The following is a 24,851-nucleotide window of genomic DNA, read 5'->3' as shown; positions in this document are numbered from 1 at the left end:
CTAGAAAAAATAGCTTGGGTTAGGTGCTTAACTTATAGAGGTATAAAGTCAGCCTAGATTAATATCATGAGCAATCTTCTTAAAAACACAGTTCTGTCAAGGTTTTCCTGCTAATGCCATTGCTATAACAATAACAGCAAAGCAGATTTATCAAGCTACCTACTTTGCATTTATGTCAGTGCTCCTGGCAAAATGGAATTTGTTCTGTTCTGCTGTGTTTTTGGCAGTATGAATCTTTGGCAGTGGAATTCTAACAACACATGGAGATCCTTTTACCTTCAGGGACAGGAGCCTTTGTTTTTAGGAGAGAAAGCCTGAGCTCATTTCAGAATGCACTGTGAGGTTTTGAGTGGCCATGGTGATAGAGTTAGCTACTTCAAGGTGACAGATCTTGTTATAATTCATAATATCACATTCCAACTGTGAAAATGTGGCAAATAGTACTACCCATGAAAGTATGTCTACATGTGCACTGAAATATTTAAAAGAGCTAGCCTTTGATCCTGATTTTTAAAAACTTGCCTCTCCTTGTTCCAGCTGGAACTGCTTCCCACTATGTCTCCCAGCTCTGTGTGTATCCAGCAGGACATGCTCTTCTCTCAAATGTGGTGTTCTGAAGAAAGACTACTAAATAGGAGATGCTTACAAAGATGTTACTATTTATAGAAAACTAGGAGTGAATTCAAAAATTCTACAGATGTAATTGAGTATATTGTTTCATCTTGTGCTGATGGATAAAAATAGGAACGACAACATATAGGGTGTCCCTCCCATTAGTGAAACTCGCAATGAGTAATACTGCCAAATGAATGGCAGTAAAGCCTACCTACCACACCACGCTTCAGAAACCCTCCCAGCACTCTCTTTTAAGAGAGAAGCCACAAAAGCATAAAGTTTTAATCTGCATGTATTTGAAATTACTATATTATTTGTGAGGCAAATATTCAAATAAGGTATATTAGCTACTCCAAACAAGTGTCAGTAAAAACTATCTCTGTCTATATTCCACAGATTGTACCCCCTTCAAAAAATTAGTATTTTAGAAAATTTGGGGAACATTAAGTTTTCTACTTGAGAAATCACATTGGTTTAATACCAAAGACGCTAATATATTAGTTAAAGATTTAAAAAATAACCTGTAAGATACCAGGAGCCTTTAGAAAAGGATCTGAATAAACTCCTCTAGAAATAATAATGTGACACTTAAAGGCCACCAGATCACATGGGTTTAACACCTTACTGCTTGCTGTTAGCTATAGAAGGAACTTCTGTCTTGCTTGAGTGTCCCTCTGAGAGCTCAAGTGCTCAGACTTCAATGCTGTGCAATACTGTTGTTTTCCCCCTCTTGCATCTCAGGCCAGTATGCTTCTGGAACAACACTCTTTTTCAAGCATGCAGAAGTAGTATTTTTGTGCAGAGTTATTGGTGGTGTCTGGCTGTGTCTTGTATTCTTCATTACAGTAGCTATTTGAAATTCTATGAGGTCTTAACTATGAGTAATGCCAGAGCTGATATACTGGAAACCGGTTACAAATTAGACGAAGTGGTGAAGATGTTTCACTCTGTAAGTGTAAAGAGTCACATGAAGGAATCTTTTCTCTAATTTTGTGGCTCTTTATTTCTGATGTAAATAATATGCACCAAGGATGGAGAAGATTGTGCAAAGTTGCATTTTAAGCAAAGATAAAGTTGCAACAAAAACTAGTGACTTTGCTGAAAATAAGGGGCACTTAAATAGTAGTGCAGTGACATTCTTGTGACACTAACCTTTAACCTCTTCTCCAAAGCAAGTAAGGAGAGTTTGGTGGTTCGCTTGCTTTTTTAAAAAATGGATTCCCGATTAAGAAGGAGAAAACCTACTAGGTAATCCCAGGGGTCCAAGGAGCTACTCAAGAGTCTAACAAGAAGATATAATCTGCTGGTGACTATATAGTAATTTCCCCTCTCTGCCCCTTCCAGAGTGGATATGAGGTACTACAGTCTACATGTCTGCTCTTAAGCTTCTAGTTCCAGGTGTAAGAGTTTATCCCAATATAACCCTCTAGAGAAAACAGAAAAAGCAGAGAGAAAGGACCAGAGTACATGTCATTCTGGGAGAAGCAGGGCCTAATTCAACAGCTAGGCAATAGGAAGTGGTGTGTTATGCCACTTGGGTTTAGGCTCTAGGAGCAGTGTGGGAGTTGGCAGACACAATTAACAAGCCCAAAACAACAACTGCCTTGAAGACAGCAGTAAAGAAGTAAAAGGCAGGGGAGCAGCCTTCCAGTAGGAAAAGTAAAATAACTGCAACAATAGAGGGATAAATCTAATCTCGCACAAAACACCAATAACCCATCTGAGCCCTGGACGTGAACTCGACAAACTAATATTAATGAACACAGACTGAAGGAGACACTAAACGACAGGCTTGGAAAGCCCCATGGGACAAAATCAGTGCTAGGCTTTTCAATGGAATACCTGCCAGCTCCTGCTGCACACAATGGTCAGAAAGGGATTTAGTAAGTGTCAGAGTGAATATTTATGCCCATCAAGATGTGGAGGGGGAAAAAAAAAACAAACACGAACTCCAAGCATGCTGTTATTCTGTCAGTTCAAGTGTGGAAACAGCTTTTTGCAGCACAGACATGGTGGCCTACCATCTTTACAAATCCTGGCTACAGGTAACTTCCTAAAATATCTCAAAATGACTGATATACCATGGTATACACAGACAGATTTTGCAGGCTGATATCTAGGATAGTCCCAGACAGCTAAATCATGAATGTAAAGCAAGTCTGACATGTCAGATTCATAGCATATACAATATTACCTTGCTGCACACGCTCAGAGAAGTTGCACCATACAAGTCTGGCATCAGACTTCTTGCACATATGTTTTTTCTGCCCATACAGAGAAGTCTGACTTCTCCTCATCCTGCATATCCAGAAAGACACCTATGAAAACAGAAACACAGGGAATGCCATGCAATGTATGCTCTTCTGTGAGAAATTGTATTGACCTCACAACAATACAACATACCCTGTATTAAACGGGACATTCCATACCACATGGGACCCTCAGCACTTTTTGACACTAATTTTTGTTACCATGCCATGCTGTGATTGCCCAGGAGAGTGCAGAGGTCAGCACCAGTGTATGTGTATAACTTTGGTGGAAAAAAGACACAGTGTGATTTCCTAATATTTAATTAAGTTACAACAATAGCACTAATGCCCTTAACCTTGCCATATGAGCTCATTTGCAAGGCAACATGATGTCCCTGCTGAAGCTCTGGGACCTGACAATTATTGAGTCACCAATATTGTTACCCCCATACCAAAGTGATTATTCTAGGAAGTGTGCTTATAATCAAAGTAAAAATTAAAGTCAGGTGAGATCCTTTGCAGGATCAAAAGAAGCGTGGTCAGCAGGTCAATGGAAGTGATTCTGTCCTTCTGCTCTGCTCTGGTGAGACCCCAGCTGGAGTCCTGCATCCAGCTCTGGAGCCCTCAGCACAGGAGAGACATGGACCTGTTGGAGAGGGGCCAGAGAAGGCCACAATAACGGTCAGTGGGCTGGAACAGCTCTGCTGTGAGGACAGGCTGAGAGAGTTGGGGTTGTTCAGCCTGGAGAAGAGAAGGCTCTGGAGAGACCTTATTGCAGCCTTTCAGTACTTAAAAGGAGCCTATAAGAAGAATGGGGACAGACTTTTTAGAAGGTCATGTTGTGACAGGGCAAGGGGTGATGGTTTTAAACTAAAGGAGGGGAGATTCAGACTAGACATGAAGAAGAAATTTTTACAATGAGGGTGGTGAAACACTGGCCCAGGTTGCCCAAAGAGGTGCTAAATGCCTCAGACATTCAAGGCCAGGCTGGATGGGGCTGTGAGCAACCTGATCTCATTGCAGTGGGGGTGGATTAGATGACTTTTAAAGGTCCCTGCCATCCCAAACTATTCTATAATTCTATAACACATCCCTGGAGGTGTTGAACTCTCATGATGAACTTCTTTTGTCCATCAGGATAGTCAGGCCCTTTTCTGCTGGGCCACTCCCAAGCCAGTTGGCTCTCAACCTTAACATTGTATGAGGATGGCCTGTCCCTCCCCTCGTGCAGGACTTTGCACTCATCTCTGTTGACCACCACAAGGTTCTCACTGACATTCCTGCAACTTACCAAGGCTACTCTGAATGTTAGCTGTAGCCTCCAGTATGTCAGCTGATCTTCCCAGTTTGGCATGGAGATCAGCTGAAATCTTGCTGAAAGTGCATTCTGTTCCACCCTGTCACTGATGAACATATCAAATAGGACTTGTTCAGGTATCCATCCCTGATCCCACCTAACAGGGCATCAGTCAGACTTCAGACCAGTGAGGCCCTACCCTTCTAACCTGGTGGTACAGACAGTTTTTCACAAAAATAGTCTGCTCACCCCATCCACATCTCCCCAGTTATAAGGTTACTGAGGGAAACCCTATAAAACCCTGATAAAGTCAAGCTTAAGAAGTCAGTGAGGTTGGATCATGCATAACTGAACTTAAAGACACAACATTTACCTTTTTTCCAGTCATTGGCAGTCTTCTCCTAAACACTACAGCCTTTCAAATGTCCTGGGGAGTGAGCATGCAGCAACACTGGCCGGCTCCCTCCATGTTCAAATGCACACCAGCCACTCCAGCGGACTTGAATATGCCCAGTCTGATTCAGTGGACTAACTTGGTCTGCTGTGGGTAGTCTTCCTCTGCCCCCAAAGTCTGCTACTAGCCGTGGAAGCTTGGGAGTTGTGGGTTTTCTCCCAATAAAGACCAAGGTGAAGGAAGCCTTGAGTATTTCAGACTTTTCCTTGACCTTTATCACAAGGTTATTACCCATTTCTGCAGCAGGCCCACATTTTCCCTTGTCTTCCTTTTGCTGCCGATGTGCCCGTAGAAGCCTTTTTTGTTGCCCTTCACATTCTCTTTTCAGCTGCAACTCCAGCCAAACTTTGGCTTTCCAGATTCCACCCCTTTACTAAAATACCGACCATGCTCTGCATGAAGTGATGGAACTGCAGCCCAGTGTAGTTTGCTTACAAATTCTTTCTCTCTTGAATGCTTTCTAGAAATGCTATTTAAAGAAAGCGGTTGTTTTTCATCCATATCTCATCTTTTGAAAGTTGCAAACATATGCAGGTGCCTGTTCAAGCATTTATTTAGCTGGTACTGCAGAAAATGCCATTGTTCTAAATTAATCTTTCTTCCTTTGTTGTTAGTTGGTTTGTTTCCAGTAACCTCAAACTCAGTGCAGAAGAAAAGTATACACATATATACCTCATAGGAGGGAATAAAATGATTCATTACCTTTATCATGCAAATTTGACTGCTAATCCATCTCTCTAGGATTTTCTCTAATATTTTGTAATATTTCAGTTCTGCCTAAGCAACTTCACATGATTATCACAAAAAAAAACCCCAGCCCCTTAATGAGCTACTTCCTATTATTCAGATCTGGACTTCCTGCCTCACCCTCCTCTAAAGCAAAATTAATTAAAAAAAAAATAAAAAGGAGAAAAATTAGCCAAAGTTTTATTACTTGTAGTCAGCCCATACATGATAAATTTGAGGGTGTTTACTTTTTTTTCTGTTTTAACATTCCAAATCTAGAAAAGAGAGGTGGTTCTTGATTTTCAACCATTTGTATTTAGTCCAGAGTGCCCCAAGACAGTTTTCTTACACATAAAGATACCACTTCTTTGACATATTCTACACTTGGTCATTTAATTGGTTGTTTTTGATATGGAGAGATCGGTCTCTTCAGTCTTCCAATCTTTTGCAATAACTAACAAGTGTTTCTGAACCATTTTCTATTAAAGATATGGGTCTATACAATAGGAAGTTGTTTGAATAACTCTATAGTGAGAATTGTACATATTCTGCAAAGTCATGTATTCACTCTGTACTTCAGTAACTTGGTTGATATGATGACAGCTGTATTTAAAGTTGCCAAAATTTGTCTTTAAAATTCCTCATCTGGGTGTTTATAAGTTTGTCAATTTTTATTGCTGAACTGTTGCACTTATTCTTTACTTTTGGGAAACTTTGAAGGTGTCCAAATATGACTAATACATACTTCTGTAATTATGATAAAGTCCTCTGTTACAAGTGAGACATGTTTTGTGTTCAACAGTTGATTCATCCATTTGGATCATTTAATCTGCTCTCTCTCATAATGGTGTGGAACAGAATTAGGATCCAAATCAGGGCTGAGGCAATGAAAGACTGCCTAAACACAGTGCCCCTGCACCTTTCCTGATTCTCTTTTTCCTTGCTGCAGCACAAGGAAGAAGGTCTGCTGGCCACAGGCCTGGCCCTCAAGGCCCCTCCTCATGACTAGGTAAAGCCTAGGTGAAGGAAAAGCCTTGGTGAAGGGAAAGCCTTTCCTATGACTGAGAAAACTATCGGTGACAAAGGAGGAAAGGAGCAGGAACTGCTTCAGGAACTTTCCATGTCTGGGCTAGGATCTGGCTGGAGCATGCTCTTCACACCTGGGACTCTGAACCATTTCCCTTCTACACCTTCATGTCAGCTGGGATCCTGAGAAGTTTTCAGGTGGTGTGTCCCAGCTCTTCCTGGCACAGCAGCCGGTGTCTGTACCATCCCAGCAATACCGAGCTTCTTCCTCCAGCTCTTCATGTTTCTGCTGTGATATTTCTTCCCCCAAGAAGGGAAATGAGGTGGGGGTGGGTAGAACTTTCACTGTGATTAATGCAGCAAGATGTACCTCTTAGAGGTGATCTTTTAGGGTCTTTTCAGCTCCAAACACTACTCCTACTTCAAGAATAATTAATTGAAATGAAAGGGGCATACCATGACTCTGTGAGACCATTTTCTGTCACGGATGGATATATAGAGCCACTTACCCACATAATATCGTCCAGATACGGGACTCCATGTGGTCTCATCTACTTCTCTGGTTTCGTTCTTTTAATAGATTTTTGTCTCTTCATAGACTTCTCCCCTGCTCTTGGGCCCATGGTTTCCCTCTGTCAGACTTCTTAAAGCTGCACTTGAAAGTAAGTGCTATTGTCCAAACTTATAATTTTCATGTAAATAAGTAACATTCAGTGCTCCTAAAACCTCAGCTTCTTAAGGTGAAGATGATGAGATGTTAATCTCAGCTTTCATTAAGAACAAAAAAGTTCTGTTATTTCCCTTTGGGTTCTGGAGAAAAGCTTGATAATATAAAAAAATGAAAACTCTAGGCTCTAAACCAAGCAACACACAACATATTATTTCAAGACACTATTTTTAAAGACTAAGATTTCACTTGTCTCATGACTTTTGACCAGAGACTTGGCTGAGGATTTGAGTTTCCCCTCCATTGTGCAGGAGAGAACAAGAGGGAGACACCTCAGAGCAGATACTGGGACCCCAAAATGCTCAGTGTCTCCTGACAGCCTGTTGTGACAAATGTCCCCCCAAAATCCTCGAAAACCTATGGCAAAAACACCAGTTTCCCTGACTTCCACGCCAATGCATGCGGCGACTACAAAAGACGACACCAGCAGCAAGGTGTGAACCCTTCCACTAACCGACCTGGGCAACAACCGGCGTGACTTAATTGAGCATTTGTGTTTTTTAAACAAACAAACAAACTGCTTCAGGAAACTAGCATAACCTCCCAGTGCCCAGTAACCTCTGCCATCATATGGGGATGGCCAGTCCCAGGGAGACATGTCTGGGCGGTGGGCGCTTGCCACATGTCACACGCGCCATTGCATGTGTCCGACACCAAGCTCTGGCCCCGGGACTGACAGGTGCAGTACACACCCCCCACCCTCGGGACCCCCGGGACCCCCCGGGCGGGCTGCCTATGGCCCCCACAGACGTCGGCCGACCCCCGTCCCGAAGGCGAGAGGGCCCGGTGCGGGGCGACCGCCGGCAGCCCGGCAGGCCCCGGCGGGGTGTCAGCGGCGACCCCAGCGCCGGCCCCGTCGCGCCCCCGCCGGCACCTATAGGGCCCATACCCCACCCCCAGCCCCGGGCGGCGGAAGTGTGTGTAGGGGGCAGTATAGGAATTTCCTGTGACGTCCCGGCCCGGACTCCATTAGGCTGCAGCTGGGCTGAGAGGAGACAAACCCAGCGGGCAGCGAGCGGAGCGGGCCGGGCGCCTGGGGCTGCCGGGCGGGGGCTCAGGGCAGCGGCGGCCGCCATCGCCAGAGGGAGCCCCGAGCGGGCGGCGGCGCTGCCTCCGGGACCCCCGGGGGGCACAGGGCCCCGCTCCGCCTCCCTTCACCCCCGCCGCCCCCCACCTCCCCCTTCCTCGCCCCTCCGGCTTCCCACCACGGCCGCTCTCGGCGAGGAAACTCTGGCCTCCGCTTCCTCCTCCTCCGACTCGGACACCGGCGGAGCCTCCCCGCCCCCGCGGAAGAAAGCCCGGGCCTCCCCGGCGGCGGCGGTGGAGGGAGCAGGAGAGCCCGGGGCTTCCGCGGGCAGAGCAGGCCTCACCTCGTCCCACTCCCCCTCGCTCCCCGCCGGGCTCGCCCCCGCCGCCGCCCCGCTCAGAGGCAGCAGCAGCAGCGGCGTCGGCAGCGCCATGCAGGCCAACGGGGCAGGAGGGGGCCAGCAGCAGCAGCAGCCGTCGCAGGGGCCGGCGGGCCCGGAGCTGGGCTGCCTGAGCGCCCAGAACGGCGAGGCCTCGGCGAGCACGGCCGCCGGCGACCAGCTGGCCCACGCCAATGGGCTGCTGCCCTCGGCCAACAGCGGCGGCGGCAGCCCCGGCGGCCTCAGCGTCAACAACGGGGTGCCCGCCGCCGGGGGTCCCGGCCCGGCCGCGGCGGAGCTGGGGGGCGGCGGCGGTGGCAGCGCCCTGAAGAAGAAGAAGCGGCTCTCGCAGTCCGACGAGGACGTGATCCGGCTGATCGGGCAGCACCTCCACGGCCTGGGCCTCAAGTAAGTGGCCGCGGCCGTGGAGGCGGGGGAGGCCGCGGTGGGCGAGGGGGAGAGCGGCCGGGGGGGGCTCCCTCCCGGTGCCGGTCGGGGCGCCCTGACCCAAGGCCCTCGGTGGGGGCCCCGCACACACGTCCCGCTGTCCTTCTCTCCGTTGGCGGGGAGGGGGCGGCAGGGTCCCGCGCGGGGTCGCAGGAGGCCGGTGATCGACGGGGAGGATGAGGAACTGGGTGGGGGGGAGAGGAAGGGACCTGCGGAGCGGGGTGGGTCGGGGATGGTGGCAAAACATGCCCTGTCGCGGCCTGGTAGTCCCCAGCGAGGAGAGGCCAGTGCCTGGGTGCAAACAGCAGTGAGGCAGGCCCGCTCCCAAAAAAATGGAGCCGGGGATGTGTTTGCTAAGCCTGCGCTCGGTGTCTGCGGACGGAGGGGCCGGGAGCTTGCTCTGCCAGGGATGGCAATATGGAAGTCGAGTTGCACACCGATAAGGGCAGATCAATACAAATGTGTTAGTGGGGGAGAAGTTATCTGGTAAACATAATGGAGCCCGCAGCTGGGCGCGGGGGGGGCGGCTCTTTGCAGATGAGCTCCAGGATTTGGCTTGTCAGCTCGGAGGAAGTGAGCACGAACTAAACTGCCACTTAGATTAGGCTGTTTGGTTTCACTTGGAAAAACCTTCATCTCTGTAAATGATGAAGGTCTCTGCAGATTTCTGCTGGACACGTTTTTGATAATAACCTTATCTGTCGACTAGAATCAAATATGTTGGCTCTTTCTTAGAACTGGAATAGGAAAAATAATTTCCCAGTGGAGCAGAAGTCCAAAAATTTAATCACAACACTGAGTTTGTGAGTAAAGCTAACGCCAACATGTCATGATTTTGGAAGAAGGCTAGAGAAATCCTGCAAAGTCTTCATGTAGCTACCACAAAAGAAGTCTTCAAAACACCGTGGAATGGGTCAATTAGAAATAACTTGGTACATAAAATGCCTGTGACACAAGAGGCAAGTTTACAGCAGCAGACAACTCGTGACTATTCATAGACGACACCACAGTAAATAAGCTATTTTTAGTGTAAAGGGGGGAGGGCCACAGGTTCATGAGTTTGTTTATTTTATTTTAAGGAGCCAGTCTTTTAATATGTGATGAAGAAGAAAAAGTTAGGCCTGCTCAAGGTGTAGTAGCTCTCCATGTTGTTTTGGGGGAAGGGAGGGGATAGAGGATCATAGCCAGTATCTAACAGCTTTCTAGTCTGATTCTTCCTTCATGAAGTCCATCTTCTGTGCAGGGATGGCTGTTTGTGGTGGCTGGTAAGTCCCATACTTTATGGTACTTCAGCGAAGCTTCCAGGCTCATTCACAACTTGCTTTAGCTGCAGGTAGCTGTTTATGTACCCCAGGCAACTGAGACAGTATTTTTGGACAGGCATCTGAATATCGTCCTAGTATTTTTACTTTATCAAGGTTACTTTTAAATATGGTTAACTGTTATCATAGCAGGCGGTATATTTATGAGGGTAAAACTGGTCGGGTTTTTTTACACTGTATCTCTCCTGCAGCCAGACTGTTGATCTTCTCATGCAAGAGTCAGGATGTCGTTTAGAACATCCTTCTGCTACCAAATTCCGCAATCATGTCATGGAAGGAGAATGGGATAAGGTAACGTAGGGCTTATAGGACTGTATTAACCACTGTTTAAATTTATAGTATCTGTGAGAGAATTCAAAATCCACTCTCCTTATATACTTTTTTGTTTGTTTGTTTTTTTCTTATGCTGATTTCTGCAGGCTGAGAACGACCTGAATGAACTTAAGGCCTTAGTGCATTCTCCGCATGCAATTGTGGTAAGAGGCACACTTGAACTCTTTCAGAGCTGTATAGTTGGACTAATTGTAGTGGTGTAATCTTTCTCTATGGAGTTGGTTGTCCATAGTTCTTGTTTTCTTTTTTGTTTACTTTAAGCTGCTTGCATGTTATCTCAAACGTCATACTAATCTGAACTTTTTTTATTCTTTTTTAGAATGTGAGATAGGAGGTTCCAAAGTATGGAGGTTAATATTTGGTATACTGAATGTTCAAAGTTTGTTAAACATACTTAACTGATAAAATATAAATCCTGTAACGGTCCTAAATTAGGTCAGTTTCCGTAGAAACTGTGTATGTTTAATACTAATTTCAAACTTGAAATACTTCTCACAATCTCTGTGTTTATGGGAGTTAAGTCGTCTTGAGGGAAAAGAAGTTTAGAAACAAAATACAGTAATACCGTTGCGGAGTTGGCATTGTAATAGCACATTACAAGAATATGGAGACTGGTATAGACCATGAACAATACTGTTGCTTTTCCAGATGGCTTCTAAAAAGCGAATGTATTTGTATTGCTGTTTGGGATTTTATTTGGAGCTTTTTCTCTTTGGCTGGCTTTTTTTTTTTTTTTTTTTTTAAGATGAACCTAGAAATAGAGGTTTGTAGGTCCTGTGACTTGGCAATTACTGAAATTATAACAACATATATTGTAACTTTGAGGAAAGTGTTTCTTGTTTTGATTTTTCTATGAGGAGATAGAAAAACATTAATTAGCTCTTCAAATGGCTTCTTCTGTTTTGTTTAAATGTTGATTTTAATGAAATTAAGTTAGTACAACTATGGTCACTTAAGAAGAAAACACTAGCAAGGCTTTTTGAAGTCTGACTGTAAACAATGAAGAATCAGCTGATGGCTGCTTAGCTCCACTTCTAGCTGATTCATTTGTTGTCAAGACAGTTTCCTGTCTGGTGGGGGAGGGAGGGAAAGAGAGAACAGGAAGTGAAGTAGGAAAAACAGATGTTTAACAAAACATCAGAGGCTACTTGAGAGAAGTTTACATTCTGTTCTATTAATTTGGTCAAAGCTTAGCACTTTTTCATTAGACTAGTAGTTCACTTTCTCTTAAAGACTTGATGTACATAAGATTTACTGTTCAAATAGTTGAGAATATTGCATGCAGCTTCCAATAGTTTATGGAGACTGAAAGTATGAAACCACTGTATGTGAATATGAATGGCAATTTGAATCAGATTTTCTCATGTTTTGAACTTCTGGAGTTGTCAAGTTTCTCTGTAGTATTAATATTTTACATGTCTGAGAGTCAAGAGGTTCAACTGAGTATCATCAGTGTACTTTGTGGAGAACTTAATTTGAGGAAAAAGAGGACATTTTCCTTTTGTTTTGGAGGGCTCTGAAAGCATGCTTTTCTTCAATGTTGGTTGATCTCTAACTGCTTTAAAACCTGGTGCGATAAAAATACTTGGTTTAGACTAAACTTTACTTGAACCAAATATTAACGATTTTATTTTTAAAGTTGTTCTCCTTTATGTAAACTTCATATAATGGAAAACAGAAAGCAGTATTAAATGTCTTGCATGTGTGCGTTAGTAAGAAAATACTGATTTGCAAGGATAAGTTGAGCTTGTGCGTGCTCCATCGTGTGTACGCTGTCTTCACCTCCCTCCCCACTGGGCTTTTTTTGTACACAGTTGAGATTATGGGTGGTTATTAGTGTAGTTGGCACCCGGAAAACTAGTGATAGATCATTACAGGTAAGGAGGGATGCTTTGTGCCCTGTAGGTAATCCCGACTGCAACAAAGCCAGAGCTAATGAAGATTATAAATGTCTTGATTAGGGAAAGTCCAAACAAGATGCTGCTGCAGGTAACTCTTTAAAAAGAGTATATTAGATATTGGGTTTCCTGACTTGTGACTCATAATGTATGACTAGATGTTTCAAAATGTGTACGTACAAGAAGACTGGGTACCTAAAAGTTTGGATGACACAGAGTGTTTAACAAAATTGGGTGTGTGTGTTTGGTGGTTTGGTTTTGGTTTGTGTGTTGTGTTGTTTTCATGTGTGGTGTGTGTTTGTTTGTTTGCCTTTTTTTTTTTTTTTCCTTATGGTTAATATGACCTGGACAAAATAACCAGGATATATAGCTGCTTTTGAAATGTGTGGTCAGTGAGCAGGATAGGTATTTTGAAAATTGCAGAAATAAGGGAAATAAAACAGGAGTACAAAGTGCTTTAAGTTCTACAGGTGAAAATACTAAACGCGAAATGGCTGATCTCAATTTGTAAATCTTTTATATGTTGGTAGGGGGACATGGCAGTCTGCTATTTCTATTTGTGTCAACACAACTAAGTGCTGTATAGTGTGTGATTAGTCGTGTTTACTTTTCCAGCATATAAGATACAGCTGTCTTGAGACAAAATGTAGGAGACTTTATGGTTGATTCAAGCATGTTATTCTTCTTTGAGTAACACTTGGAAAAATATCAGCTTCAAGCCAGCCCGAGGTTTTGCTTACTTTAGGGCTACTCAGGCATATTATGGCATCTATCTTGGGTAACCTAGGAAGAAATCTGAAGATTATTTCTCTATAGTCCTCTAGAATATACTTTCAAGTTGTCGTCTTTACTTTTTATTTCCATTTACTTAAATAGGGCTTTCCACCAGTTCTTGAGGTAGGCAGCCTGCAGCAGGCAGCACAACAAAGAGGAGATTTGTCTTGTACTTTGAGCAAAGTGCTCCACCTGCCTGTGTGGTGTCCCTCTTGCTACCAGCATTAAGAGCAGTTCCCTATTGGAATAAATTACTGTTTTAAGTGAGAGGATTTGGTGTGGTTGAAGCCTTATTAAATTCTATAGGCCAGAATATTTTCTGCCTCTTATGTACCAAATCTTGCATTTAAGTTTTGGATGGTTTTTAAGTGCTTTTGTTAGTGATTTACAAGACTATGAAAGTAAAGGCTACAGAGTAATGAAAATTGGAGTCTTGGTTTTGCAGGCTCTAAGCAGGTAGCTACTGTGTTGAGTTTGTCCTGAAACATCAGCTGATAATTTCAGCATGTCTTTTAGTTACCTGCTTCATTTCAAAGAAGAGTTGTTTCAGTAGTGTTTACTGTGCTAAGAGTTCAAAATAACAAGCTCCACAACAGTTTTATTACTTAAGATATGCAGGTCAAAAGTAACACCAAAATCTAATCCTAAAATTAGGTTGTTATGCATTTTAGTCTTTAAACTGCTGAAGATTTGCTACTGTACCCAGTTAGTGATCAAAATGGCCCAATTTCTTGACTCTGGTAGGATACTTGTCCTATTATTTTCACAGGTGTGTTGCTGAGGCTTTCACCTTGGGTTACTTAGTACTAGTGGAGCATGGTGCGTGCAGAAATTCCTACAATTTAGGATTCTATAAGGGTCTTTCCTACTAACAATTAGGACAATGAAGGACTGAAGTGCTAAACATTAATGTTAGTAATCAAAGGCTGTAGTTTGAAGAAAGCAAAATGCTAATATTACATGAAAACAAAAAACCCCTGTAAATGTAGTAACTCTTAGTTTTGCCCCAGGGTGATCAGAGGTTCAACTTACACTTCAATAATAGCTTCTAGAAACAACAAAGTAACACACTTTATCCTCATCCTCTCTACAGAGTTGAAAGACAGGCAGAGGTAGTAATAACTGAACAAAACCAGCCAGGCGGCAGTGCTGAAGCTGTTGTGTGGGGCTCTTCCATGCGTCCTACAGGGTGAAGAATCTTTGCTGTAAGCTGAACGATGGTGGTGTCTGGATTTAAATTGTTCAACGGTAAAGAGTGTAATGATGTTGAATTTCCATTGCAAACACTGAGATGATAACAACAAATCCCAGGCACTTGTTTTATGTTGTACATGTTATAATTTGGGTTATGATAATCTTTATTTCCCTTCTTTGGAAGGCAGCTAAAGAATATGGAGAATGAGTAAGCAGTTCTTGTGCATTGCATCAGATTAGTTCTATACTCATTTTATTCTATTTAAATGGTGGGGTTTGTGCTTTTACTTTACGGTTGCCAGCGTTATAAACAGTTCCCTTTCCTTCTAGAAGAGGTTGCTTAGGCTGTAGAGGAGATGATGTACTCAAAATGGTCTTGTCTACCATAAGAAGGTGGTATTGAAAGTAGTTAGCACTACTATTAGTAGAGCATATAAGTAGTTCAGAGAAAATGAAGACAAAATTCAGTTGTTTAGTGAAATTGGTTTGTCAGCAAAGTCAATAGCTGCACAAAAATAAGTGGCAAGAGGCTGTGAGTGTCCTTTTATAAAAAATGTCTTGAAATATGTCACTGGAGTGTGACTTTTGCCTCAAGGAGGCTGTACTCATGCCATTGTTTGAGTATGCTGTAGGGCAAGTTTTTGAGCAATTATCAGAATAGCTAAGAAAATAGATTTAATTTCCCTATCAACACTTTGCTCTAGTTCTTGCCTTTTGCTATAGATAAGTTACAATTTAAAACTGTTTTTTTTTTAGTCTAATTCTCCATTATGTTAACAGTAGACTCCTGCATGAAGTATACAGTGCTGTGTTGTTCTGGAAGCTGTTATCTTCCTGATATGCCAGAGTTGCACATGGCACTGATGCCTTTTTTAGGAAATTCTACTTTCTAACCCAAAACTGAAATTATGAATCTTTGGATAAATTGGCAAGTTATCCACTTGGTAGTGTTCCTTTAATGCTTCCATGTAATTTTTAGAACTGGCATTAGAAAAAACTGCTTTTTAGGGTTTTCTGCTCTTTTTACTTATTCCCCTAAAGAAATGGAATGAACATGCCGAGTCCTAAAAGCAGGGAGAGAGAAAGAATGACTAGATAGAGATGGTTATCACATTTAAGGGAAATATTATATAAATGGAATAGATATTATAGGCAATAATTGGAGAAAGAAGAGTTGGAGGGATTAGAGTTTTTATTACAGACTGGAAATATTAGACTATTTTTTAATTTATGGTGATCATCAGTGCAAGGTTACCAAGAGTAGTGAAATATGATATGTGACTTCTACCTGAGCACCTCCATGCATCTTTGTGAGCACTGGCTGGGAGAGGGAGCTCTTATCCCTCCTGCTGCTGGTGGATAAGCAAACAGCATGAGGTCTGCCGGCCTGCTGTGTGGAAACAACCGTGGAGGCTGTAAATCCTTGGCATGTCTTTCTTTGGGTTGTCTGCGTGTCAGAACACCAACAAATGTCTCACCTGGAAGAACTGTACAGTGATGCTCTAACAATTCCAAATTCAAATAAACTAAACAACGGGATAGGGAATGTGCTATGGGTTTGCCTGTCACCTGCAGGGCAATAGAGCACTACAGACATGTTTGAACATAAATCACTTTTACTATGTAATGCTTTGTGCTTTGTAAAGCTGTGCGGTAAGTTAATAGCAGTGTATGTGGAAACTTGATTCTTTTGAAGAACTGAACATCTTTGGAATATAAATTTGCTTTATAGTTTAACTTTGGATTTTACATACAGTAAGCCTTAAACTTTCATGTAAGCTTTAATAGGACGGGAGCATCTTAAACTTCCCAATTATCCCTCTACTTACAGAGGCTAGCAGCGTGTTTGAAACTAAGTAAACATTGACCAAATATGAGCATGAAAATAGTGAGGTGCCTGAGGTCTGACAAAGCAAAGGAAGCCAGTGATTGAACTGGTGGTGTGTTTGTTAGAAAAGCAAATGTAATTTGCTGCACTTAATCTTCATTCTGTTTCTCACTGATATGTCTAAGAATGTACATTTTCCTCTTTAACCTGGTGAGTCCTGTGTACCAGAAATGTCTTTTCCACCTGATAACTGCTAGCAGTAAAGATGTGCAAACACACAATAGTTGGTTTTATCCAGAAACAAAAAAACTGTTTCTGATAATTTGGTATTAGAAATTTCTAGGACTTCGGGTTTTGGAGTATAGTAAATGAATACCTGATTTTTCTTTTTTTTTTTTTAATCCACAGACATTTGTTGTTAGAATAGCAGGCTTGATTTTCTTTTTTTATTTTTAAAGAAAACAACCAAAACCTGTACAAGATGAAAGGAACACTGTGAAATAGCAGTGATTACTTCGGAGAAGTGGTTCCTAAATATAGGAAAGTATTTTTCTTGTAATCCTGAAAAATGATGCAACATCTGAGGAAAACAACTTAATGTGGAACTACAAAACAAAACCTCAGACAGTTTGTTTGTTATTGCTATATGTTACGCAGCTATGCAGACAATCCATGTTGGCTCCCATATAAGCAGTATGAGAACTTGTTGAGTTGGCCTGTTGTGTTCTGTGCTGTCCTGCAGTCCTAAGTCTGTGATTAGCTGCTTTTGGTCACTTCTCTTGATTTAATGTAAGATTGGGAAGAGAGATGAGACAAGTGAAGTGAGGGTCTGAGAAATGAGGTAGGAAGGTACCTGGGAGCCCCGTAAGGTGGGAAGGAAATTCATGGATAACTTGATTTCTGCAATGTTGTTTAAAACCCAGCAAAAAGAAATTGAGTAATGAACATTACATATAGCTGTATTTCTGAAGGGCATAGTAGAATGGTTTCTACTGTTCTGTTTAGGCTCAAACGTTTTCTGAAACTTCAGTCAACCTTTTTCCCCTGACTGCTGCTTTCTGTCATGTCAGAGGATGAAGTTTTTGCTGCTGCAGCAGAAGTACCTGGAATACCTGGAGGATGGCAAGGTCCTGGAGGCGCTTCAAGTTCTACGCTGTGAACTGACACCTCTGAAATATAATACAGAACGCATTCATATCCTCAGTGGGTAAGTGTTTGGACTTTGAAAGCTCTTTTGGTGGAATTTTTGAAGGAATTCCATAGCTTTTGATTGCTGACATTGTGAAAACTCAAAGCCATTATCCTGTTGATTAATAAACTGTAGTGAGATATGCTAAAATGGTGATTAAAGAAGACTATTCAGTAGAAAATGCCTGGTTTCAGATGCTTGAAGATAATCTCATTGTGATTTATAGTACTAGAATCCAAATTAATACATACGCTTCTATGGTCATCTGATATTGAATTATTAGCCTGTTATCTCATAGCTGAATAAGTAGATTAATATAGTCTTGTTTGTGCTTGGATGAAAATAAGACATTTCTACTTTCCCAAAATCTGTGTTTTGCTTACTTTTTTCTATTGCAAATTCAGACCTTTTTTTCTGAAGGAAATGTGTGTGTGTGGAATAGCTCACTGCCATTTTTCAAGCTTAAGTCACCTATTTCCAGTTCATTGAGAATGTTGTTATATATGTATCATGTTTAAAAGTGGAAAGAATGATTCCAGAAAGATTTAGTCTGGTGTGTGTGCACTTTTTTAAACAGGTATCTGATGTGTAGCCATGCAGAAGATTTGCGTGCAAAAGCAGAGTGGGAAGGGAAAGGAACAGCTTCCAGATCTAAACTTTTGGACAAACTCCAGAGTAAGATGTTCTAGTGTTTAGAATTTATTCCCACCTCTGTAAATCCAGTGTATCTTATATAATGACATGTCCCAGGGAAATGGCTTTAACTGCATTTGCTGGTTGATGTTTTTGTATTTCTTGGTTAATGGGAATGCCTTTACCCTTTGGTCTCCTGTATCTAACCTTTTGCAATGGAAGCTCTTACTTCTTAGCTCTGCTGCATGCAGTGATAGCATAACGTGGTGATTAAATGTGTGGTTTGGAGGGAGAGGGGAGTGTTTTGTAAATGGCAGCTACACTGAGCTACACCTGAAGTGTGGCCTATAACCACTAGTGATACCAGGATGGGTTGGTAGTGGTCTCAGACTCGGATGTGAATTATGATTTCTTCTGTTTCTTGTGGCTGGTCTGATACTGTGTATCAGAGTTGGAAAACCCGTGGTATATCTTTATTTTGATAATGTTAATAGAGAATTCTTTAGGTGAACACAACTCATACTGTTGTTTTTTGAGTTAGTTTGTATAGATGGTGCTTGTTGGCCAGGACAACATATATTATGACTACAATATATGTTACTAGTACACATATAATATGTATACTATAACTACAAATACCTTGCATACAGCTCTGATTTCCAGAAGTTCATGCTTCAAATTCCAGATGTATAGCTGTAGATTTGGCAAACCGTGTGCACTATTTTCCTGTAGCTTTTGACCTTTATTTATTAATATCTCTTCTAAGAATACTCAAAATACATTCTTACTTGTGACTAGGTTTTGATATATCATGTTGTGCTTTTTTTCTTAACTCTTTTAAAGCGTACCTACCCCCATCAGTGATGCTTCCTCCAAGGCGTTTACAGAACCTGCTACGTCAGGCTGTGGAACTTCAACGGGACCGGTGCCTATATCATAATACCAAACTAGATAGTAATCTAGATTCTGTGTCGCTGCTAATAGATCATGTTTGTAGTAGGTAAGAAACCTTTGCTACTTTTAATATGGGAAGCAATATAATTTGTCTTTTTAAAATAATCTAGTTGTACCTACTCTGAAAAGGAATATGAAGATTATTTTGAGTTGGTTTAACAGGAGTTGACTGGGAAAAGAGTTCTCATTAAATGAGTAGTGGCAGGGAGTAGAAGGTGTGTATAAGACACTTTGGTAGCTGGATAGTCAGGTGATGGGGTCAGATTGAAGATTTATCATTTTGATCAGATAGGTATGAATAAAATATATTACTATGCTAATCCTTCCCACTTGTTTCTTGTAATTTTGGGCAGCCACTTTGTTTATTCATCAACACATGATTGCTGTGCTTTTTCCTCTGGAGAATTGCTATTATGTTTCTTATCTAGACTCCTGTCTTCAACGTTATTGAAATGCAGAAAGTCTACTGACACATACTTCATGAAGTCAGCTTTCAGCTTTTAGTAGTGGACAGTGAGGTGCTTTTAGACACAAATGTTAAAGTAGAGCAGAAATGTGCAGTAGACATTTCTGGTTTACATAATATATAATATGAATGGTATAAAGAACTGTTTTCTCAGATTTGTAACGTAGTAAGAATTGAATGTCTCTTATACCTACGTATTAAGTCTTAAAACTATTTGCCATACTCCACCAGGCAAGAAGCAGGAAGATGTTTGTTAGTAACAAATGGCTGACTTGAGATGTTTTTTTTCTCATCCAGCAGAACTCTGCCAAGGACCCAAAACTCAGTGTAACTTTTTGGGAAAACTGCTGTGCATGGTGTAATGAGGGCTAGGACACCTAGAAAACAAAGGCTGTGTATGATACTCTTATGTTTGCTCATGTAACAGGCCAACAACACTTGGGCTTACATGGGGATTTTTTTCCTGTTAAGGTTAGCTCATCTGAGGAAGTTAAATATTGATAACTTACTTATAGAAACTTTCTGAACTTGGCTGGTTTGACTTACATTTTTGGGTTACTCGGAGTCTGTTTTGAAAGATGCAGACTTCCATAGTACTTCATTCTACCCATCTGAAAGTTTTAATTTAATATCCTTGGATCTTCTTGTATTCAAGTAATATTTTTAGGCTATTGTCTAGCTTGCAATTTTGCTACATCACATTGTTGCCACAGTTTTGTGTGTATATGTGCATGGACATTTGCCCATTTTAAGAGATATTGGAAAAGGTCAGATGCTGGAATTGTCTTCCCTACTTAAGAAGTGAATCTTAAAATCAGACTAACAGATTTAATTTGTCTTTCTACATGTCATAAATAACATTGGGTGTTTTGTAGGGGTTTGTGCTTAATCAAGCCCCCCAGGGGCGTTCAAGCCAACTGTAAAGAGCATGGTTAACTAAAGTTGGACTAGCTAGAGCCAGATATAAAATACTATATGCAATAAATCTGAATTTGAATTTCACCCATCTGAATCTATTTGCTGATGTAAGTTTGGCCATAGGTTTTGGGGGTTATTTTCACCTAATGTACTTCTTAAGCTTGTATATTTGGTATGTATGCATACATGCAAACATACATACTTGTGACTACTTTAATTCCAAAAAAACCCAATTCAAAATAAAGGCTTCCATTCTGTCCTCAACTCAACCTATTGTACCTACCTGTTGCAGGGGTCTGAGATCAGTTTGTGGTGCGATGTACATGCTGCCATGCTTGGGCATAATGAGGTGAGTTAAAGACAGTGGAAGCCAAATTTTGATTAAACTGACAGAAGTAACAGTAATCTAATAGCTTAGACAATCTAAGTTCTGTACTACTTAAATGATAGAATACTGACAACTTTCCATTTTTTAGTTGGAACTAATCTGTTGTGGACTTCAGGCAATATTTTGATGAAGCATGCTTGAATTATACTAATAGGTACAACGCTTAACTAAAACTTATTCACTTCATGAGAGTGGGAGAAAGAGGAAGAATCTGCTGGGAGTAAAGCTGTGGTTATTTCATCTTAATGTGTCTGAGATTCTGGTAACAGAGAATGATGCACTTGGGAGTGGTCACTTTAGGTTTTGAGAGCCTTCAGCCTATTGGGTGTTTTGTTTGGTCGTGTTTGTCGTTTGTTTGTTGCAGTTTTTTGTGTGTGTGATGGTGTTTTTTTTTTTTTTCCTGAGTTCTTTTGTCTTGCTTTCATGTAAATAAACTTTAGACTAAAGTTTACAAACAAACAGTGGAGCCCAAACAAGAGGTGAATGCTGCTGCTTTCTAGGTACTAGTTTAATATAGCATTTTTGAAAAAGAACCATTGTGGAAGTTGAGAAATATATCTTCTGTTGTATGTACAGGAAATTTAAAAAAAAAAATGCTGTTTGTTTTATTTAGAATTTTGAACTTTTGTAAATACAAAACCAGATAACTTTCTTTTACTACTTTATTTCACTACTTTATTTCAGTATGTGAACAACGTGATTAAAGTGTGTTGTGCTGAACAGAACAATTTGTAAGGAAAAAGAAAAACCTTTGAGCTACAGTAGTATCTAGTTAACCAACCCAGAAACTGTTATGCAACCAGCTTTAGTTTCTTGTTTGGAGACTGCTGCTATTTTCTTCTACAGAAGAGTTGTTTAATGTGTGCTTTGCTATCTGTGGAGTCCAGCTTGCTGGGCTGTATGTTTCATTAATGAAGTGAACTTTTTGTGAGAGCGCACTGATCTGGATTGTGAATAGCATAACTTGCTATTGGGATGTGTCTGCAGCAGCTACATTAACTGTGCCTGTTATGCTTTTTAGGAACCTAAAGACCACCTTACTATGAAAATAGTGTACTCCAGCATTATACTGCTTGATTTTCGTGTCTACAAAACTTTGGCTGCTTTTCTCAAGCTTTAAAATACAAGCGCTATTGTTCTATAGAGTATTTTTTAAAAATGAAATATGCTGAAAAGGCTTTCCTGGGACACCGTGTGCCCCTTGTACTTTGTGTGAGTTACAGATAAAGACTCTCTCACCTTCTAGAGCAAACTGCTGCTCTGAGGAAAAACATTAACTCATTACAATATGGCTAAATAATAAGGAAATGCTCTTTCTGTAGGTGCACATATCTGTGTAAGGGCTTGTCTGCCTTCTAGACTTCAAGGAAAAAAAGTCGTCTTCGATGGGTGGGGATTTTTACCTTGGGCTCAGTGTTGTTCCTGTGGCAACTGTGCAAACTAGACAGCTCCTGGTCAGCTCAAAGCAGGAGCAGAACAGACTTGTGTTTTTTCAGTAGAAGAGTAAGTAGACAGACCAAAGGAGGCCAACTACAGATATGTACATGTACATTTTGTGTGTCCTCCTCTACTGTAAGTCAGGAAATATGAGGGCTGTAGGGTTGTTCAGTGGTGCTTGATAGCCTTTAAGCATGGATTAGGAGGCATCTTCTGCTAAAAGGAAATGGATTGAGAGGATGTAGACACTGTGTTAAGCAGAACTTTTTCTAGATTCTGGTAAGAAGTAATTTTTCAGCTGTCTTGTCAGCCTGGCTACCACCAAACTGTATTTTAAAATACAAATTTAAAGGAAGTAGGTGGTAGTTGTTTGGGATTTTTGTTGTTGTTGGGTGGGTGTTTATTTGCTGTTTGCTTTGTGGTGGGGTTTTGTGTGTGTGGTTTTTTTCAGGCCAGTTTATCTCCAGTGATAAGTACAACTGTGTGTGTTCATGGAGACAGTAATTGTTACATTAGTACCATTGTGTCCCATGAGAGTTGTTGTCCTGTCGCACAGAGCCCTGTGAAAACTCAGCATAAAACTAAACCACCTCAGGATCCCTGCAGTTCAAGAAAGTGTCCATGGTTAGAGACTGCTTTTTAGTGCATCCGACCAATGAGCTTTTAATTACTGCAGGTTTACATGTAGAAGCTGTCATCTGATGTAAAAGCCTACATTTATTTTAGCTTAGCCATCGAATTCTTATACAGTGGGCAAGCTGTAAATAAAATAAAACTTATGTGCAGCTCTACCTAGCTTAATATTTTGACTGTTAGCTTTTACTCAGTGTGTAACTGGAAGATTAAATAGTGGTTCTACAGAAATGTTTGACTCCTTTGGTAGTTTATCATATTTTTTTTTATAAACTTAATGTTTTACAAAATGTAGTTTTTGTGAGGGAAAACTGTTCAAGTTGAAAGCTTATAATGGTATTGTGTTATGCTTAGCTATTGTATGTGGTACTCTGCAAAGAAAGTGAAAAATGGCACAAAAGGAAGGCAAAGAAATACCCTATTGCAAGATCACATTCAAGAAAAAGAAACAAGACAATTATTTTACTCAGCTTTTATGTAAGAATCACTTCGAAAGATTTTGGCAAGATATAACTGAGTTAAGTACTTACAAAATCTTCACATGTACCTGAAACGTTGCATGTAGGGTTCAAACAGGTTTGGACTGCAGTATTTTCTATACATCGTAGAAGCGTGTGCTAATAAATTGTTATGCTCATAAAGAGGTCAGTTTTATTCCGATTTATATGAAAGCATAACAAATTATGTGAATGGAATAATAGTTCTAAGTTCTTACAATTAATTACAGTCACTTGGTGGTGCGAGCTTTTTACCAGAAAAGACACTTCATTTTGTACTTATTTGAAACAGTTGTTAACAGATGAATTTTCAAAGTTGTCCGGTCTTGCATTTAAAAAAGTTTTAGTTTTTATGATCTTGCTTTAAAAAAAATAAAATCTTACTGCTGTTGTAGTAATCTGAAAATACATTCTTTTCCCAGGAAACAGTTCCCATGCTATACACAGCAGATACTAACGGAGCACTGTAATGAAGTGTGGTTCTGTAAATTCTCCAATGATGGCACTAAACTGGCAACGGGATCTAAGGACACAACTGTTATTATATGGCAGGTTGATCCAGTAAGTGTGCAACGTGTGTTAAAATGTGTATGACTTGCCTTTCCCTTCCCTGTCTACTTTATCTTGCTAGGATGATTTGCTTTTTTGTAGGACAGGCTAACGTACTGTAGCCCACTGACAAAGGTATTTCTCTGGGACACAGAAGACTCAAGATTGTGGTCAGTCTAAGTTAGTGAAGGAGGATGCTTGGAAACCTGGTGCCTGAGCATAAGGCTTGAACTGTTGACTGCTTTGGGGCAGGAACTTTGTGTGTGCCTAACCAGTACCATGGGGTAGAGCCTGCTGGTGCCCACCAAGGGAGCTTCTTGGCTTGAAGGCCTTGAGAAGCATTGGGTGAGAGTGGAAGGAGTGTGACAATGAGGAACCTTTCTTCTAAATCACTTCTACTAAGAGCGCTTCTCATCTGATGCATGTGACTAACCCCTTTCTGTTAGTTGGTTACTCCTAGTACGCTTGGACTTTAAATATCCATTTCACCATTTATTACTTTATTTCTGAGCAATAAAATGGTGTGTGTTAAACTGAAATTGTATCAGTACACCACTTCATGCTGGTTGCTGTTGTAAGATTTGTCTTGTCCTGAGATGAAGATCTAAACACTTGTCAGAATCCACTGACAAATGGAAGTGTACCCATCCTTTTTCTTACAGACTGTGGTTTTAGGTTTTGATACCCATCTGTGGCACTGTTTCTCTTACATGAAATATCCTACAGCTACAAGACTTACCTTTCCTACCCATAGCTATACTTATGTAAATAAAAAGATTGAGTGGTGAATCTGTTTTAATTGACTTGTAGAAGTGATATGGAAGTATATATCCATACATTTTATAACAATTGTGAATAAACTTGAAAGTATGCACACAATATTTGTAGGTT

At 41.1% G+C, this 24,851-nt stretch overlaps 1 protein-coding gene across 5 annotated transcripts in view; it reads left to right on the top strand.

The window, feature by feature from the left end:
* Positions 1-7,808: 7,808 nt before the first annotated feature.
* The window catches only part of WDR26 (WD repeat domain 26), a 33,468-nt gene continuing 16,425 nt past the window's right edge, over positions 7,809-24,851 (top strand). For 3 of the 5 annotated variants that reach the window (XM_065058568.1, XM_065058567.1, XM_065058572.1), the window contains exons 1-8: positions 7,809-8,908; positions 10,461-10,560; positions 10,689-10,745; positions 17,367-17,503; positions 18,063-18,160; positions 18,962-19,118; positions 20,749-20,805; positions 23,834-23,972. In XM_065058568.1, coding sequence (XP_064914640.1) covers positions 7,830-8,908; positions 10,461-10,560; positions 10,689-10,745; positions 17,367-17,503; positions 18,063-18,160; positions 18,962-19,118; positions 20,749-20,805; positions 23,834-23,972 — 1,824 coding nt within the window. In that variant the 5' untranslated portion in view covers positions 7,809-7,829. The remainder of the gene's footprint in view (positions 8,909-10,460; positions 10,561-10,688; positions 10,746-17,366; positions 17,504-18,062; positions 18,161-18,961; positions 19,119-20,748; positions 20,806-23,833; positions 23,973-24,851) is intronic. The other 2 variants (XM_065058570.1, XM_065058569.1) reach the window with 1 other exon arrangement.

Source organism: Columba livia, chromosome 3 (genome assembly GCF_036013475.1).
Source record: "Columba livia isolate bColLiv1 breed racing homer chromosome 3, bColLiv1.pat.W.v2, whole genome shotgun sequence".
Taxonomy (NCBI): domain Eukaryota; kingdom Metazoa; phylum Chordata; class Aves; order Columbiformes; family Columbidae; genus Columba; species Columba livia.
Note: the sequence above shows the minus strand (reverse complement) of the source record. Positions and strands in the feature narration are given on the sequence as shown.